This window comes from Thunnus maccoyii, chromosome 12 (assembly GCF_910596095.1).
Source record: "Thunnus maccoyii chromosome 12, fThuMac1.1, whole genome shotgun sequence".
Classification (NCBI taxonomy): Eukaryota; Metazoa; Chordata; class Actinopteri; order Scombriformes; family Scombridae; genus Thunnus; species Thunnus maccoyii.
In genome coordinates, this window is record NC_056544.1 from 31207515 (window position 1) to 31223256 (window position 15742).

Sequence of the window (15742 nt, forward strand, 5' to 3'; positions counted from 1 at the left end):
CGCCCGCCGAGCTCTCTGAACCCCGCCCACAAGCCTATATTAAAGGTTCGGCCGTAAGCAGCGTTGGCCACTGGCACAATATCATTCTGATCGATCCGCTAACCGAGGAGAGGGATTTACTTTATTCAACCTTTCATTTCAGCCGTCCTTTATTTTATTGAACTAAAACAATGGCAGACACACAAGTTGACTCCGGCTCGGATATCTCTGCCAAGGTAAGCCGCCTTACTCCTCCACCGGAGCCGCCTCTGTCTCTCACTAAGCCCCTCAGCAGAATAAAGCTTTTCCAGCCTGTAACCTAGATTTTTAAAAAACCTTTCGTCGTCGCTTCGCGCTCATTCCGGCGAAGTGGGAGCCTGTTGGACGAACCGGAGGCGGATAAAGAGCGGAAAGAACCAGTGTTCACGTCTCTTTTTTTTGAAAACTGCTGGAAAATGTCACTAAAATTAAGCGGGGGGTCTCAGCACCGCATCATGGAAACAGGCTGCGTTCATTGTCCGGAGAGTAACAGTCTGCGCGGGTTCTTTGTTTATACAAGCGGCTCGGTTCTCCTCCGCGAAACACGCACATCAAGTCCGAACACACAGCAGCCTCTCCAGCTCACACTTCACGGGTATTTGGGCTCATTCTCAGCGGCTCTTATCGCACAATTGACGCGCCTATTCGCACATTTATTCCACATCTCTGCAGGCTGCTTAACGCGAATTAATTCGAAGGTAAATCCCGCTTCCAGTGGAAGAGAAACACTAATATCCCGGGTTGTCTTATTAATAGAGCGATAACGAGCTGCTGGAGCTGAGCAACGGAGTTAAACGGGATTTCTGAGGCTCCAGCTGGGTTTGTAGTGTGAAGTTGGTCCGTTTGAATGGAGCACAGACAGACAGACAGGCGGTGCGTAATTCACACCGATGTCAACTTTCGGGGCTCGCCACTTCCAGCCTTCTCATTATTTGTTTGTTTGTGGTCCCGTTTTTAAAAGGCACCGGCGGGCCTGCACCGTCCGACCCGGTTTGTTTACCGACACAGGAAGGTCGACGGCGGCTGCTTAATCAGCCTCCGTTTACCGGAGAGACTCTCTCACAGCGCGCCGCGGCTTCCGCTTTTTCTTCAGTATTTTTGGAGCATGTTTGCAGGGCGCGTTTATGTCTCAGGGGAAAAGTTTTTCTTTCTCTTTTTTTTGTAATGCAGCCCACTTCTCTCTCCGTGTGTGTGTGTTAGTGTGTATGTGTGTGTGTGTGTGTGTGTGTGTGTGTGTGTGTGTGGCCGGGCTGTGGAGGTGTGATGTGACGGTGCTGGTTTTCCCCTCTTTGTGATCCGTCACCGGCTGGGCTTTCTTCCTCTAACCAGACCATCTTTGTGCTTTCTTAAATGTTAATTTCCGTCCAGTTGGACTTTGGATTAGATCGGGTAAAACTTTAATAGCCCCCGCGGGGGGAGTCGGTCTCCGCAGCAGCAGGGGAGAATAGGATCCAGCCTGTAGATAATAAAGGCAGCAGCGAGCCGCGGAGGTGAATAATTATGAGTGATTATAACAAATGAACATATGGATAAGGTGGAGAGGGAAAAGTTGGGGGGCCTGGCATTAACGCGGATAATCCGGGGTGCCTGTTCAGACACTATTTATAGTTTGGAGCATTTTTACGCACAAGCGCCTTTTTACGCACAGCCAGTCGGTCTGTCGATGAGTGAGCGGAGCTCCGAGTTGAACTGAGGCTCATTTGTCTCCTGCCAAGGAGCCGCTGATGCTCCTAAACAGCTTAATGGATTTTAACCAATAAGATTATGTAAAGCAATTAATCAATAACAGTGTATGTGTTGGATGCGTGCAGCGCGGAAAAAATGGCTGTGAACGGACGATGTCGACAAATAGAGGAAACCGAGCGCTATTAATAGGCTCGGCGGGCGGTTTTCCGGTCAAAGTGGAGGAGAAAAAGCCCCTGAAGGTGTTTTTGGTGTTGTGTTTGCGGCTCCAGCCTCGCAGCGCTGCCTTATTTTCGCTTTTCTCGCCTGCCATGTGTCGTCTTCTATTGTCCTTTCCAGCCTCCGTTACAACAAGCGGCCAGCAGCAGCGTGCGTCGCGCTCGCCGCCGCCGCCTCCTCCTCCCCCTCCTCTTTCCTCACCACCTCCTCCCCCCCTCTCCTCCTCCTCCTCCTCCTCCTCCCCCCCTGCTCCTGCGCCCTCCTGTGTTATTTTAAACGGAGCGGTGCATCCTGGGTATTGCAGTGCCTCTCCCGGGCGTGTCTCGTGACATATGGCGGCGACGGCAGCCCGCGGAAGACTACAATACCCAGAGTGCCCCAGGGGCCACATCAAAGTATCAGATTACAACACATTAGAGGGGATGGAGTGGGAGGAGGAGGACGAGGGGAGGATCTGCAGAGACCAGTATGGTGTTTAAATAAGAAGGCTTCATTCTGACAAGAGAGGGCTGAAAACTGCAGCTCCCAGCAAGCACTGGGGCTCCTCTAACTAGGCCATTAGGTAGAAGGGCAGGTAGCAGCACAAGTTTGAATACATCAGCTGAAACATTATGAATATTTTTGAACTTTTCAAAGTTTTAGTTTCTAATGTTTTTTTTTTTTGTCTCCATCAGGACCTGAAAGAGAAGAAGCTGGTGGAGGAGAAGGAGAACGGCAAAGATGCTGCCACCAACGGAAAGGTAACACCTGCCGGTTCCAGCTTCACTTAAAAAAAAAAACATTTAAAGTTTGTATCTGTACAGCTTCAGCGAGACACTTAAACTGGTTTTGTCGTTTCCAGGAGAACGATGAGAACGGCGAACCCGAAGTAGACGATGAAGAAGACGAAGAAGTGGACGAGGAGGACGAGGAAGATGACGGAGAAGGTGCCTGGGAGATTTTTATTTTTTTACTTTGATGTTTTTTTCCCCCCAAAACCTACAAAAGTCTCACTCTGCTCTTTTCATCCCGCAGGCGACGAGGAAGACGAGGAGGATGATGAGGATGATATCGAGGGCGGCACAAAACGGGCAGCTGAGGACGACGACGACGACGACGAGGTGAGACGACAACGACTCTTAAAAGCACCGAATCTGAGGGACCAATCAGGCCACAAGTCCGCCAGCTGACTAACCCTCCATCATCTTCTTCTTCTTCTTCTTCTTTCAGGACGACGTCGAAACCAAGAAGCAGAAAACCGACGACGATGATTGATGCGTTTCCCCCCCGCGCCATCCTGCTGAACCACTTCCTGATTCTTCACCTCTGACCGTTTTTATAAGTCACAGGTGGAGGGGCTGGAGGACTGATTTAAGATAAAAAAATAATAATAAAAAAAAATCCAACATGGTCATTAGCAAGTAGAGTTCAACAACATCCACCACGTCCACACACACTCGATCTCCCCTCAAAACTGCGACAAATTTTCTAGAGGAACTTGCCACCACAGCGACGCAGAAATCCGGCTTCTCAACAACAACAACACGAAAGGAGAATTTGTTTGTATTTTTATTTACATTTTATATTTTTGTACATATTGTTAGGAGGGGGGGTCAGTTTCTCTCTCGGCAGCGATCTCGTCAGACCAAATCGGTGCTTCTTTAACGAAAAGATTTTACTTGGTTGACCATGTTATGATATCTCAACAGATACTAGAAAAAAAAAACATGTTAAAAAAAAAAGCTAAAAAAACATTGAAAGACAACCTCTTCAGCCGTTGAACTCAGAGCATTCCAGTAAATTTAATGTATGTACTTTAGCTGTACCATAACTAGTTTGTTTGTATGGGAGGGTAAGGCCAAAGAAAAGAGCCTCTTTTCTTTTTCCTTTTTTTTTTCTTTTGTTTTTGTCAGCGACTTTTTTTGTTTTATGACGGCCTGTTTTGATGTATGTGCGAAGTTTGTTGTTTAACAATAAACCGGACTTTTATTTTGTGAGTTGTACTTTGTATCTCTGCTGGTTTCTTCCTCTTCCTTCTTCCTCCTCTTCTCCCTCTCCCTCTCTGTCGGCAGTGACGGAGGATTGTCGGAGCCGTTCAGGTGGAGGTGAGCTCACAGGGCTTCTTTTAAAGAGGTTCAGGTTAGCACACAGGAAGTAACTAAGTACATTTACTCAAGTACTCAAATACAGGTTTAAAATACTCAGGAATTTCCATTTTTATTGTGTTTGATACTTAACTACATTTATGAGTAAAATATTGTATTTTTTTTGATCGCTGTAGTTCCTTAAATTACAATTTTACAAAAACAATCTTAAACTATAAAGCAAATTTAAAGATGAAACCCTCCTTGATAGGAGCTGTAGCTGAGAACAGAAGAGTTATAATTAGAAATACTGCTAATGATGATAATAATAATGAGGATAGTTAAATTAATAGAATGACTCACCAATAGTGGAAAGTAACTAAGTACATTTACTCAAGTACTGCACTTGAGTATACTTTTGACGTACTTGATTATTTCTATTTTTATTTAAACTGTGCTGCATTTCAGAAGGATTATTGCACTTTTTTACTTCACATTTACAATAACACTTATAAATCACAACACATTGTAAAGATTAAACTAGTATTTGTGAGGCTCCTAATAGGACCTGTAGCTGTGAGTTATAATCAGTAGAACTACTACCACTGAGGACAGTTACATTAATGTTTCACAGAATCACTATTTAGTGTTTATCTTTACAAATGTTTACATGTGTGATACAGAATATCACCACTGATGGAAAGTAACTAAGTACATTTACTTGTACTTTACTTGAGTATTTCCATGTGATGCTACTTTCTACATTTCAGAGGGAAATATTGTACTTTCTACTCCACTACATTTATTTGACAGCTTTAGTTACTTTTCAGATGCAGATTTGACACAATGGATAATATAACAAGCTTTTAAAATACAACACATTGTTAAAGATGAAACCAGTGGTTTCCAACCTTTTTGTCTTTTGACGTCTTACAAAAAGCAGTGTGTAGTCGGGGTCACATTTCACATGTCTATGAGTTGTTAACAGCTCCACCAAATAGTGATTTTTCCCTCTAAACTTCTCACATGCTTTCATTTCAATAAATGTTCAAATGATCCAATATTTCAGCAAAAATCAAAGATTAGAGAAAAAGTCCAAAAACTGAAAACAGATTTGTGTATCAGAACTTTGTTTTTTGAGTATTTTATTTTGTAGTATTGGTACTTTTACTTTGGTAAAGTATCTGAGCACTTCTTCCAGCTCTGTTGGACAGCAGCCTGGTTTCCTGTCGGCGCAGCAACAGTTAAAGTATCTCATAAACTTGGAGGTGAAACTTTATTGAAACAGAGTTTACACACAGAGCTTTACAGGCGGGAGAGAAAAGACAGCAGCAAACGAGTAAAATACTAGATTCCCTCTTTAATGTCTTCTTTCACAGTAACATGCTGTGTATCCTCTTTGCAGCTCTTTATTATGGGAGTTTAGTAGTTGTATAGTTGAAATACATGAGTTTGTGCATCATTTTACACCACTGGAAGAAGTCATCAGATACATACAAGACAATATATTACAGTAAGTGGTTTTATCTGTTTTATTATAAAATCTTATCATTTTACAATGTTTCTACTTAAAGTTGCTGCTTTGTATGAATCACTTAGTGTTTTGGGCTTGAAATGGGCTCTAAAAGTTAAGATTGTTATTACAAATACAACATAAAAGTGCACAAACATTATTACAGAAATGAAGTGAAAGTATTTAATTCAGAATCCCCCCCCCCAAAAAATGTCTTCTTTCTCAGATTGTTTCATTTGAAGGATTTTTTAAGGTCTGAAGGGGTTAAAATATTCAATATTTCACAAGAAAATAAGTGAAATGACACAAAAAGACACATTTAGTGCAACAGAAGTACTTTATGTTTGACTTTTATATTACTTTAATCAGAAATAATCTCTGCAGCTTGTATCTTTGACGTCCTGATCCCAAGTTAGGAACCGTGAATTATTAGTATTAATGCATTCATCTGTAAGCAGCATTGAAAAGTTGTAGCTAAAGTCACTCAGTGACTCAGTGAGCTGTTTGCTGTCGGTACAGTTTCCACTGCTGAGTCTTTTTTTTTTTTTTTTTCCTGTCAGTTCAGGACAAACATGACGGAGCCTGAACGAGAGGAGGAGGATCTGAACTGTGTTCGGTCATGTCGGCTGCAGCCTGCAGGGCCGAAAAACTGACAGAGGAAGAAGTTCACACACAGAGGAATGTTAAACACACCGCAGGAGCCTCATTACACACACCGACACAGGATGATGGAAACCTGGAGACACGTTGGCTCTATTCAGAGAGTTACTGTACAGGTGTTTGTGTTGATGGGATACATTCAGGAAGTGGCTGCATGAATATTCTGTATTTTCTTATTTTTTCAAGGATTCATTTACATATATTATTTTTAATATTTGAGTTTTTTTTTATAAGGTCGAACATTTGTTTTTGATGGTTTTGAATGAGACCAGTCAACAAACAGGATTTTTTCACCCAAAAACACAAATTCACCAAAAAAAAAAGGAACAGCAAAGGATATTTTAAGCATATTTTATTATTTAAAATATGTTTTTAAAACATTTTTGGGGAAAAAAATATAAAATGTGAAATTTTAAATTACACAATTTCTACAAAATTTGAAATTTCTCTATATATTTTCCAATTTTTAAGTACTGTATTTATATTTTTTAACTATATATAGTTTATGTCATTTTATTTTATTTATGTATTGTTTATATATTTAGAGTTGATATATATATAATTGACTAATATATTATAAACTTTATATTATTTGAAGCTGGAGTACGAGACTTTTGTCTCCCCCCTCTGGCAGTGACAGTAGAGGGGGACGCTCCGCTGTGATTGGCTGACTCTGACATCCAGCAGCTCTGATGTGACTACAGTTCAGTACCACAGTCACACTGAAGACACATTAAACACTGCCTGAACTTTAAACGCTCAATAAAAGAGCTCAATTAAAATGAACAGTAAAACCAGCAAAGTCCAACAAGTCCAGCTGTCAGACAGGATGATGTTACTGTAGTATTAATAATTCTGTTGTACTAATGATACTGTCTTAATAATGTTACTATAGTAATAATGTTACTATAGTAATAATGTTACTGTGGTAATAATGTTACTATAGTAATAATGTTACTGTTGTAATAATGTTACTGTAGTATTGATAATTCTGTTGTACTAATGATACTGTCTTAATAATGTTACTATAGTAATAATGTTACTATAGTAATGATGTTACTGTGGTAATAATGTTACTGTGGTAATGATGTTACTATAGTAATAATGATACTGTGATAATAATATTATTGTTGTACTAATGATACTGTCTTAATAATGTTTACCGTGGTTATAATGTTACTGTAGTAATAATGATACTGTAGTATTAATATTATTGTTGTAATAATGTTACTATAGTAATAATGTTACTGTAGTAACAATATTATTGTTGTAATAATGATACTGTGAAATTAATATTACTGTTGTAATAATGTTACTGTGGTAATAATGATACTGTATTAATAATGTTACTGTGTTAATAATGTTACTGTGGTAATAATGTTATTGTTGTAATAATGATACTGTGGTATTAATATTACTGTTGTAATAATGTTACTGTAGTAATAATGATACTGTGTTAATAATGTTACTGTGTTAATAATGTTACTGTGGTAATAATGATACTGTATTAATAATGTTACTGTGTTAATAATGTTACTGTGGTAATAATGATACTGTATTAATAATGTTACTGTGTTAATAATGTTACTGTGGTAATAATGTTATTGTTGTAATAATGATACTGTGGTATTAATATTACTGTTGTAATAATGTTACTGTAGTAATAATGATATTGTGTTAATAATGTTACTGTAGTAATAATGATACTGTATTAATAATGTTACTGTGTTAATAATGTTACTGTGGTAATAATGTTATTGTTGTAATAATGATACTGTGGTATTAATATTACTGTTGTAATAATGTTACTGTAGTAATAATGATACTGTGTTAATAATGTTACTGTGTTAATAATGTTACTGTAGTAATAATGATACTGTGTTAATAATGTTACTGTGTTAATAATGTTACTGTGGGAATAATGATAATGTGTTAATAATGATACTGTGTTAATAATGTTATTGTTGTAATAATGATACTGTGGTATAAATATTACTGTGGTAATAATGTCATTGTTGTAATAATGATATTGTGTTAATAATGTTATTGTTGTAATAATGATACTGTGGTATAAATATTACTGTGGTAATAATGTTATTGTTGTAATAATGATATTGTCTTAATAATGATATTGTGTTAATGTTATTGTGTTAATAATGTTATTGTGTTAATAATGATACTGTGTTAATAATGTTACTGTGGTAATAATGTTATTGTTGTAATGATACTGTGTTAATAATGTTACTGTGGTAATAATGTTATTGTTGTAATAATGATATTGTGTTAATAATGTTATTGTTGTAATAATGTTACTGTGTTAATAATGTTATTGTTGTAATAATGATACTGTATTAATAATGTTACTGTGTTAATAATGTTATTGTTGTAATAATGTTACTGTGTTAATAATGTTATTGTTGTAATAATGTTACTGTGGTAATAATGTTATTGTTGTAATAATGATATTGTGTTAATAATGTTATTGTTGTACTCGTCTGCATCTCAGTCTGCTGCAGCTTAAGTCCATCAGATCTCTGAGTGGAAAACCTAAAATCCGACTTACCTCAGCAGGTGGTCTGGATCGGTGCGCAGCAGCTCCCTGCAGCTCTCACATGGTTCCTCCCAAAGCAGAGCAGCAGAGCTCAGGGACGGTCCATTACTGCAGGGAGGGGGGGGGGGGGAGGTTTAACAACAGGAAGAGTTAGTGAGGTTATTAATCCTGCAGTGTTTGCAGAGCAGAACTGAGTCGAGTTTCTTCCACTTTGGACTCTACAGCAGGTCATCAAGGTCAAAGCAGCTTTAATGATTATCTTCTCTTTAACATAACTTCTCACTGAGCTCCAGCAGCTTTTGTAATGGTCTAAAACAACCTGCAGGTCCCGACCCTGCAAAGGGTCACATGACAAATATAAGGGGGTCACAAGATGATTTAAAAGATTTTTAGTAAGCACATACTCATATTCTGCTAGCTCCCTCCATCCCAGCATGTTTACAAAATGCGTCAGGAAAAGTGGGTGTGGTAAACGGCTGTGGGGGGCGTGGCTTCATGGCTACATAGTGTGTGATGCTGGAGGTAAGCGACTGACCACTGCTCAGTGCAGAGATGGTAGTCGGAACTAACCAGCCATGAGCAGCTGCTGTCACACTGCTGTTTATCATGTTAACATTACCGTCGTTTATCTGTTAAGTCTGAATATATTATGGATGTGCAGAGGGCCCAGTATTTGTATTTGTATCTGTATTTGTTGAGGCAGCAAAATTGTATTTGTATTGAATAAAATTGAATTAAAGTGGTATGAAGCTTAAAAATCCTGTTTTGTTTTTCTTACACATTTAATTTTAGAAAATTAAAGTGTTACAATAAGTGTTAATGAATAAACTACCTTATGAAGGAGGTCCCACACCAGGTCTCAAACTGGAGTCTTCCAGATCATAAACGACTGCGCTGACTACTGAGCTAAAACCATAGACTGTATAAAAACATGGACGTAGTTACCGTGACATCACCCGTTGGTTTCTGAAGAGCGGTTTTGAGGCTCAAAGCGAGCCGCTCCAGCCGTCGCCATCTTGGCAGTGCGTGACTCTGCCTAACTCCCAGCCAATCAAAAATGGGCAAAGAGGCGGGCCGAATGGCTGAAACAAGCCACCTAGAAGCTGGTGGACCTGTTACTCAAAGCAGCCATGTCCTTCATTATACATAACTTTACAGTTTGATAAAATTTAAACGGGTGAGTTATAAAAAAATTCACCCCCCGTACAGTTGTCATGAAAGAGGAAGTTATCTACAGAGACCAAAACCGTTGTTTGTACCAGGCTGTAAACATGTTTATTTCTGCTGTAAAGTTGGGCATTTTAACATGGGGGTCTATGGGGATTGACTCGCTTTTGGAGCCTCAAGTGGCCATTCAAGGAACTGCAGTTTTTGGCACTTCCGCATTGGCTTCATTTTTCAGCCCCGGAGGTTGCCACTTGGCTAAAACTTTAGTCATCGCCTCATTGCAGACAGACCTCTACCTATTTATACACCCATAACAAAGAGACAGCACACCATGTAATGTGTAGGGTAGAACTTCAAACGTGATTATTGCTTTGCACTTTTCATTTATTGCCTATTTTTTTACAGCCTAACTTTGTAGAAAGGAGAAAAGGAACAACAGGTTATGGAGAGTCCATTGGGAGCACCTCGCATGTGTCAGTAGCTCAGTTTTATCTCTGGGGAACACTCCCAACTCCGGGAGTGATGTCCAAATCAGGAAATGTGCGTCATGTAGCAGGTGGATGTTTTTTTCTTTCTTTTAGAAAACAAATAATTTTTAGAATATTTGTATGAATATTTGCCGAATAACGTATTTGTATTCGGACACACCCCTAGAATATAGCACAGTTAGTGATCAGCGGCCTGTGTGTTGTGTTCACTGCATAGTCTGTATGTAAAGATGGACGTATCAAGGTGTTTTCAGATTACATTTTTACATTAAATAATACATGATAAGCTTATAAAATACAAAAATTAATATTAAAGATTAAACAACTAGTTCCCAAACTGTTTGGTGTGTTACCGCTGTTTACAGCTGTGTCTCTTTGTCATGTTACAGATGTTTGAGTTGTTCGTAGTTCAAACTAATTAATAATTGTTCAAGTTACTATTAAAACTTTAAGTAAATTTAGCTGAGAACACTTCTGTACTTTTACTTAGATGTAGGATTTGTATTTATAATGGAGTATTTTTACATCATGGTATTGCTACTTTTACTGAAGTAAAGGATCTGAGGACTTCTTCCACTACTGGAGGGGGATAATAATAATAACAATAATAATAATAATAACAATAATGATTGATTACATTTATATGGCACTTTATCTTGATACCAAAGCAGCTCACAGTGAAGGGGGGAAACTCACCTGAACACCATTATTGTGTAGTATTCACCTGGGTGATGCACGGCAGCCATTTTGCGCCAGAACGCTCACCACACATCAGCTTGAGGTGGAGAGGGAGGGAATCATTGAGCCAGTTACACTGGGGGATGATTAGGTGGCCAGATGGAGAGAGCCAGGTTGGGACACCGGAGAGCCCCCGACTCTTTACAATAAGTACCATGGGATCTTTAATGATCACAATGAGTCAGGACTGTTTAACATCTCATCTGAAGGACGGACGGTAGACAAACTCTCAAGATTATATCTGTAGAAAAACAGGACCGGTGAACAGAAGAGGTGAGACATCACCTGTTGGTTGGCCAGGAGCTTCCAAATAAGGAGTGCAGAGAGTTGGCTTTCTGGAAACACGCCCCGCTACCTCAGACCCAAGCTAACGCTAGCTTACCGGGAACACCGAGCGCTGCACACTTGGGCTAATGTTAGCTACGTTAGCTAAATTGTGCTAACAGGGCACACCAAAGAAAATCTTGGTTGACCTAATCTTCAACTAATCGATTAGTCACGCGGGGGGGGGCTAACTCAGGTTAGGCTAACCCATTGTTGCTAGCTTTGGAGCTAACCTCCTTCACTTTTCCATCATTTGGGGAAACAACAGACGTGACTTTTTAGCATTTATTAACTGACACACTGTAGTCTGTGCTGTACATTTACTGCCAGACTGACAACTTACTACTAACCTTTTCCTCTGCTCCGCTCGCATCCACCGTCACTTCTCCGCCCCTCGCTCTTTCCCGCTCGCTACACAAACATACTCCTTAACGGAGCCGCGCAACCAGTGGTTTCCCAGGCAACGACAGAGGTTGACTCATGTACCGGAACAGCGCTGCACAGAGACTCCCAAACGCTATTGATATCAAATATTAAAAAAATATATTTTTTGGCTTGGCGGGGGTTCTCGTTGTGTCATTATGGAGAAACAAAGATTCAGTAAACGTTGAGTACAGTTAGACTCAGCAGTCTCCGTTAGGTTGGGCGAGTTCAAAGTTGTGAAAACAACGGGGGTGTTTTGAATACACCCCCGTTGTTTTCACAGGTAATTTGTTAGTCTGTCCCTCCCACCACAGGAAATAATGGATTAATCCTGGAAAGCTGTTGATGTGGCACTTTTCTCCTTATGAAAATAACACAGAGAATTTAGTCGGATGAGAGCATATCGACCAACTAATCGACCAGTCGACCAGCAGACTACAGCCCTACTATCAGGCATCTCCAAGGTGTCCAGCTGACCACTTGTGTTCACACTTCGTTACTGCCTACGTCACTTCCACTAGAAGGTCAAAGGGCCTTTAAGAGCAGAGTTATTACGTCTGTCTGCCACCAGACAAGAGCTGTTCCAACTGTTGAGATTGACAGGACAAAGTCATTTCACGTTGGTGCTCTGTCACCAAAACAACCACCACATCCTGCATTAATGACGTATTTTCCTGTTACGTCTTTGTCGGGGACGCATCAGTGTTTACACTACAAAAGATACGTGGTCAAATGTGTCCCAGACCACCTCAGTAAGTGGTTTGAGTGATCGGATCACAATGTGTCTCGGTGGTTGTTTACACCTGTATTTAGAGCTGTCCGCTTGTGATCCAATCACCCAAGATGCATTTTAAAACCGAGTGTGAACAGCGTCTGACTCACAGCCCTGCCGACGCACGTTAACATGATAAGAGAAAAGTCAGGGCACATTTTAAAACATACACGTCATAAAAGAAAGTGGTCTCAGTGGGTGAATGTTGGGATGCACTCGACAGACGATGGTACCCCTGAAGAAAAAGTAAAAGCACAAACCTTCACACGTAAATCTCTTATTAGTTACTGAGCTTGTTCATGACATGATGTTTAAAAACTGACTGGTTTTGACCTTTGAGCAGGTCTTCATCAAGGCTGAACTGCAGAGAGTCTTAACATTAACCAGGATGAAACAAACACAGTACATTTCAGGCAGCAGTCACTTTTAATCCTGGTTTAACAGTAACAACTGTCATACGTATAACGACCAGTATGAATATTTAGGTGTTATTGTGGATGAGCGTCTCATTTTTTAAAGGATCATTCTGGTGATTTTCTTTATTTTTCTTCTTGTCAACAAATCTCATGTTTTGTATGTGTATTGTGCGTGACGTGTTTTTATAGTTTATGGGAAAAAACGCAGGTCTACAGCACAGAGGAATAAGATATATCAAGCTCTGGATACACACACAATACTTGTTAGATCAATTATAAGGAGGGGTATTAGTGTTTTAGTGAATTTAGCAGGTGCTGGGATCAGTAGTGAGAAAAGTCAAACTATATAAAGATCTGTTTGTACTTTTACATAATTGTATAAATCTTGTGTGTTTCCTGTTTCAGATAGTGCGTCTGGCGTTTGAGGGTTCTGTCAACATGTGAATCGTAACACTGTACATTAAAGAGCTATTCAGTCGTGTTTCATAAACTTACACCAGTTTACAAGCCATTACATATGATTGGCTCCAAACTAGCTGTGATGTCATAAATCCTGCAGGTACGTCCAGGTGTTAAAGTGAGATTAAAGGTGAGCTCAGAGAAACAAACTCTGCACAAACATCATTCTGTACAGAGAAGAGAGCAACAGCCAGCTGACGGAACAAGAAGAACAACGTGTTTCTGGATGGAGGGGGACTTTTTGCCTTTATTGGACAGCGGGCAGCCAAGAGGCAGAAAGGAAACAAGGGGAGAGAGAGAGAGATGGGTGTGACAAAGGGTAACCCTGGCTGGAATCGGACCAGGGACGATGCAGTTATGTGGAACATACAGTAACCATTCAGCCAGCGGGACGCTACTAGATGTGTAACACAGGTCTCACATGAAAAAGTGATCATGATCTCAATCAGACAATGAAACAATGTTGAAAGGACACGTGTCATGCTGTTATATCCTGTTCTGATGTTGGATGTTAAACATGGTCAAAGTTCTAAAACTTGAGGTGAACGTATGTAAAAATGCTGCCTGCAAGTCAAAAGTCAGGATTCAACCTGCTCTCTCGCTTGATTTGCAAGGTTACCTCTACTTCCTCCTCAAACCGACATCAAATGATTTGTACGTGCCCACAAATGCCTATCCGTGCCGTAGTCTATGTTGCTAAGGTGGTTGCTAAGTTGGTTGCTAAGGTGTTTCCATGTGTCGTTCACGTTGTCCAACATGTACAGATGGATTTGATAAGTTGACATTTGGAGTAAAGAAGGAAAAAAAGAAGTGAAATCCTGCTACTATAGTTTGTTTACGTAGCCTCCGAAGCCAGAGGAAGCTTCCTGAACGCTGACCAATCAGAACAGAGTGGGCTCATCAGGAGGCGGGGCTTAAAGAGACAGGAGCTAAAACGGCCTGTTTCAGACAGAGGCTGAACTGAGGGGCTGCATAAAGGACCAGTAGAAGATAAATAAGCAGTTTTTAACTGGGAATCATGAAGAGATATTCCAGTAGAGCCCGAGAATATAAATATAGAGCTGGAAATGTGCAGAATACGTGACCTTTAAATAAAGAATTAAATAGATAAATAAAAACAAATCTTATTATAGAGCTGGTGATGAAGATGCTGTGTGCAGATGCAGTAGACTCTCGGGTGAGTTGACACAGAGATGAGTCCTGACATGACATCAGACTAGAGCCGCAGGGAGAAGAAATCCAAACACGGCAGATTTATAATATGTAACAATCATCTCCTCCGTCCCGATTGGCTCTGCTCACCGGAGAGTGACGTCAATCCGTCCAATCAGGTGAGAGTGTGGAGTTTGAACTGGAGAGCCGCCACTCTGCAGGTTTACCTCATCTGAGCGTCAGGTGATGCTGCTGTCAGTCAGTCAGAGAGCTGTTTCATCACGTTTATATGTTCATTAAATGAAGAACAGAACGACTTAACTGATGATTAACTGATGGACAGAAAATTAATCACCAACTATTTAGATGAATGATTCATTGTTTTGAGCCATTTGAGTCAAGAACAAAATGCTAAAATTCTGTGGTTCCAGCTTTTTAAATGTGAATATCTTCTGGTTTCTTCAGTCCTTTAGCTTAGTAGATCCCTTCATAATGCACTTACAATGGGAATCCACAGTCTTCCTTCTGTGCAAAAATGTATTTAAAAGTTTATCTGAAGCTAATATGAAGCTTCAGCGTCCAAATGAGTCAAATCAAGTAGATATCTTTCAACGCAACTTAAAAAGAATTGAATCATTTTACAGCACAGGAGGCTCCACCATCACGCCGATCCATCCCAAATATCAGTTTTATTGTCTTGCACAAGACCAGCCCTTAAACAGGTCAGGACTTGACTGCAGACAGTTCAGGGACACAACGTTAGTTCAAATGTCACAAATGCAAACGTCAGGATCAGATTAGTAAGTGTTGCTCTTGTGTTGGATTTTGACTCTTTTATGATTCTGTGCATTTACCCTTTAATACAGGCGCTTCACTTTTCTTTTTCTTTAAAGCTCTGACTCTTTACATTGGTGGCAGTGGAGGAGGATGTACAAGTAGCAGTTAATAGAGAGCTGAAAGGAAAGTTTTTAAAAAAAACCTCATTAAAGATGACTTTGACATTTGTAAAAAGTCAAACGACTAAAACTCCAGCTTCATAACGTTCAGAATTCAAATCAACAGTTTCTTTCAGAGATGACAATAATTATACTGACTG

At 39.9% G+C, this 15742-nt stretch overlaps 1 protein-coding gene across 1 annotated transcript; it reads left to right on the top strand.

The window, feature by feature from the left end:
• Nucleotides 1–75: 75 nt before the first annotated feature.
• Nucleotides 76–3902, top strand: LOC121908433 (prothymosin alpha-B-like). The gene is made up of 5 exons (XM_042428447.1): nt 76–215; nt 2595–2660; nt 2762–2846; nt 2935–3020; nt 3130–3902. Exons 1-5 carry the CDS (start codon nt 171–173, stop codon nt 3172–3174), a joined length of 327 nt encoding a protein of 108 aa, XP_042284381.1. The 5' UTR covers nt 76–170; the 3' UTR covers nt 3175–3902.
• Nucleotides 3903–15742: the final 11840 nt, after the last annotated feature.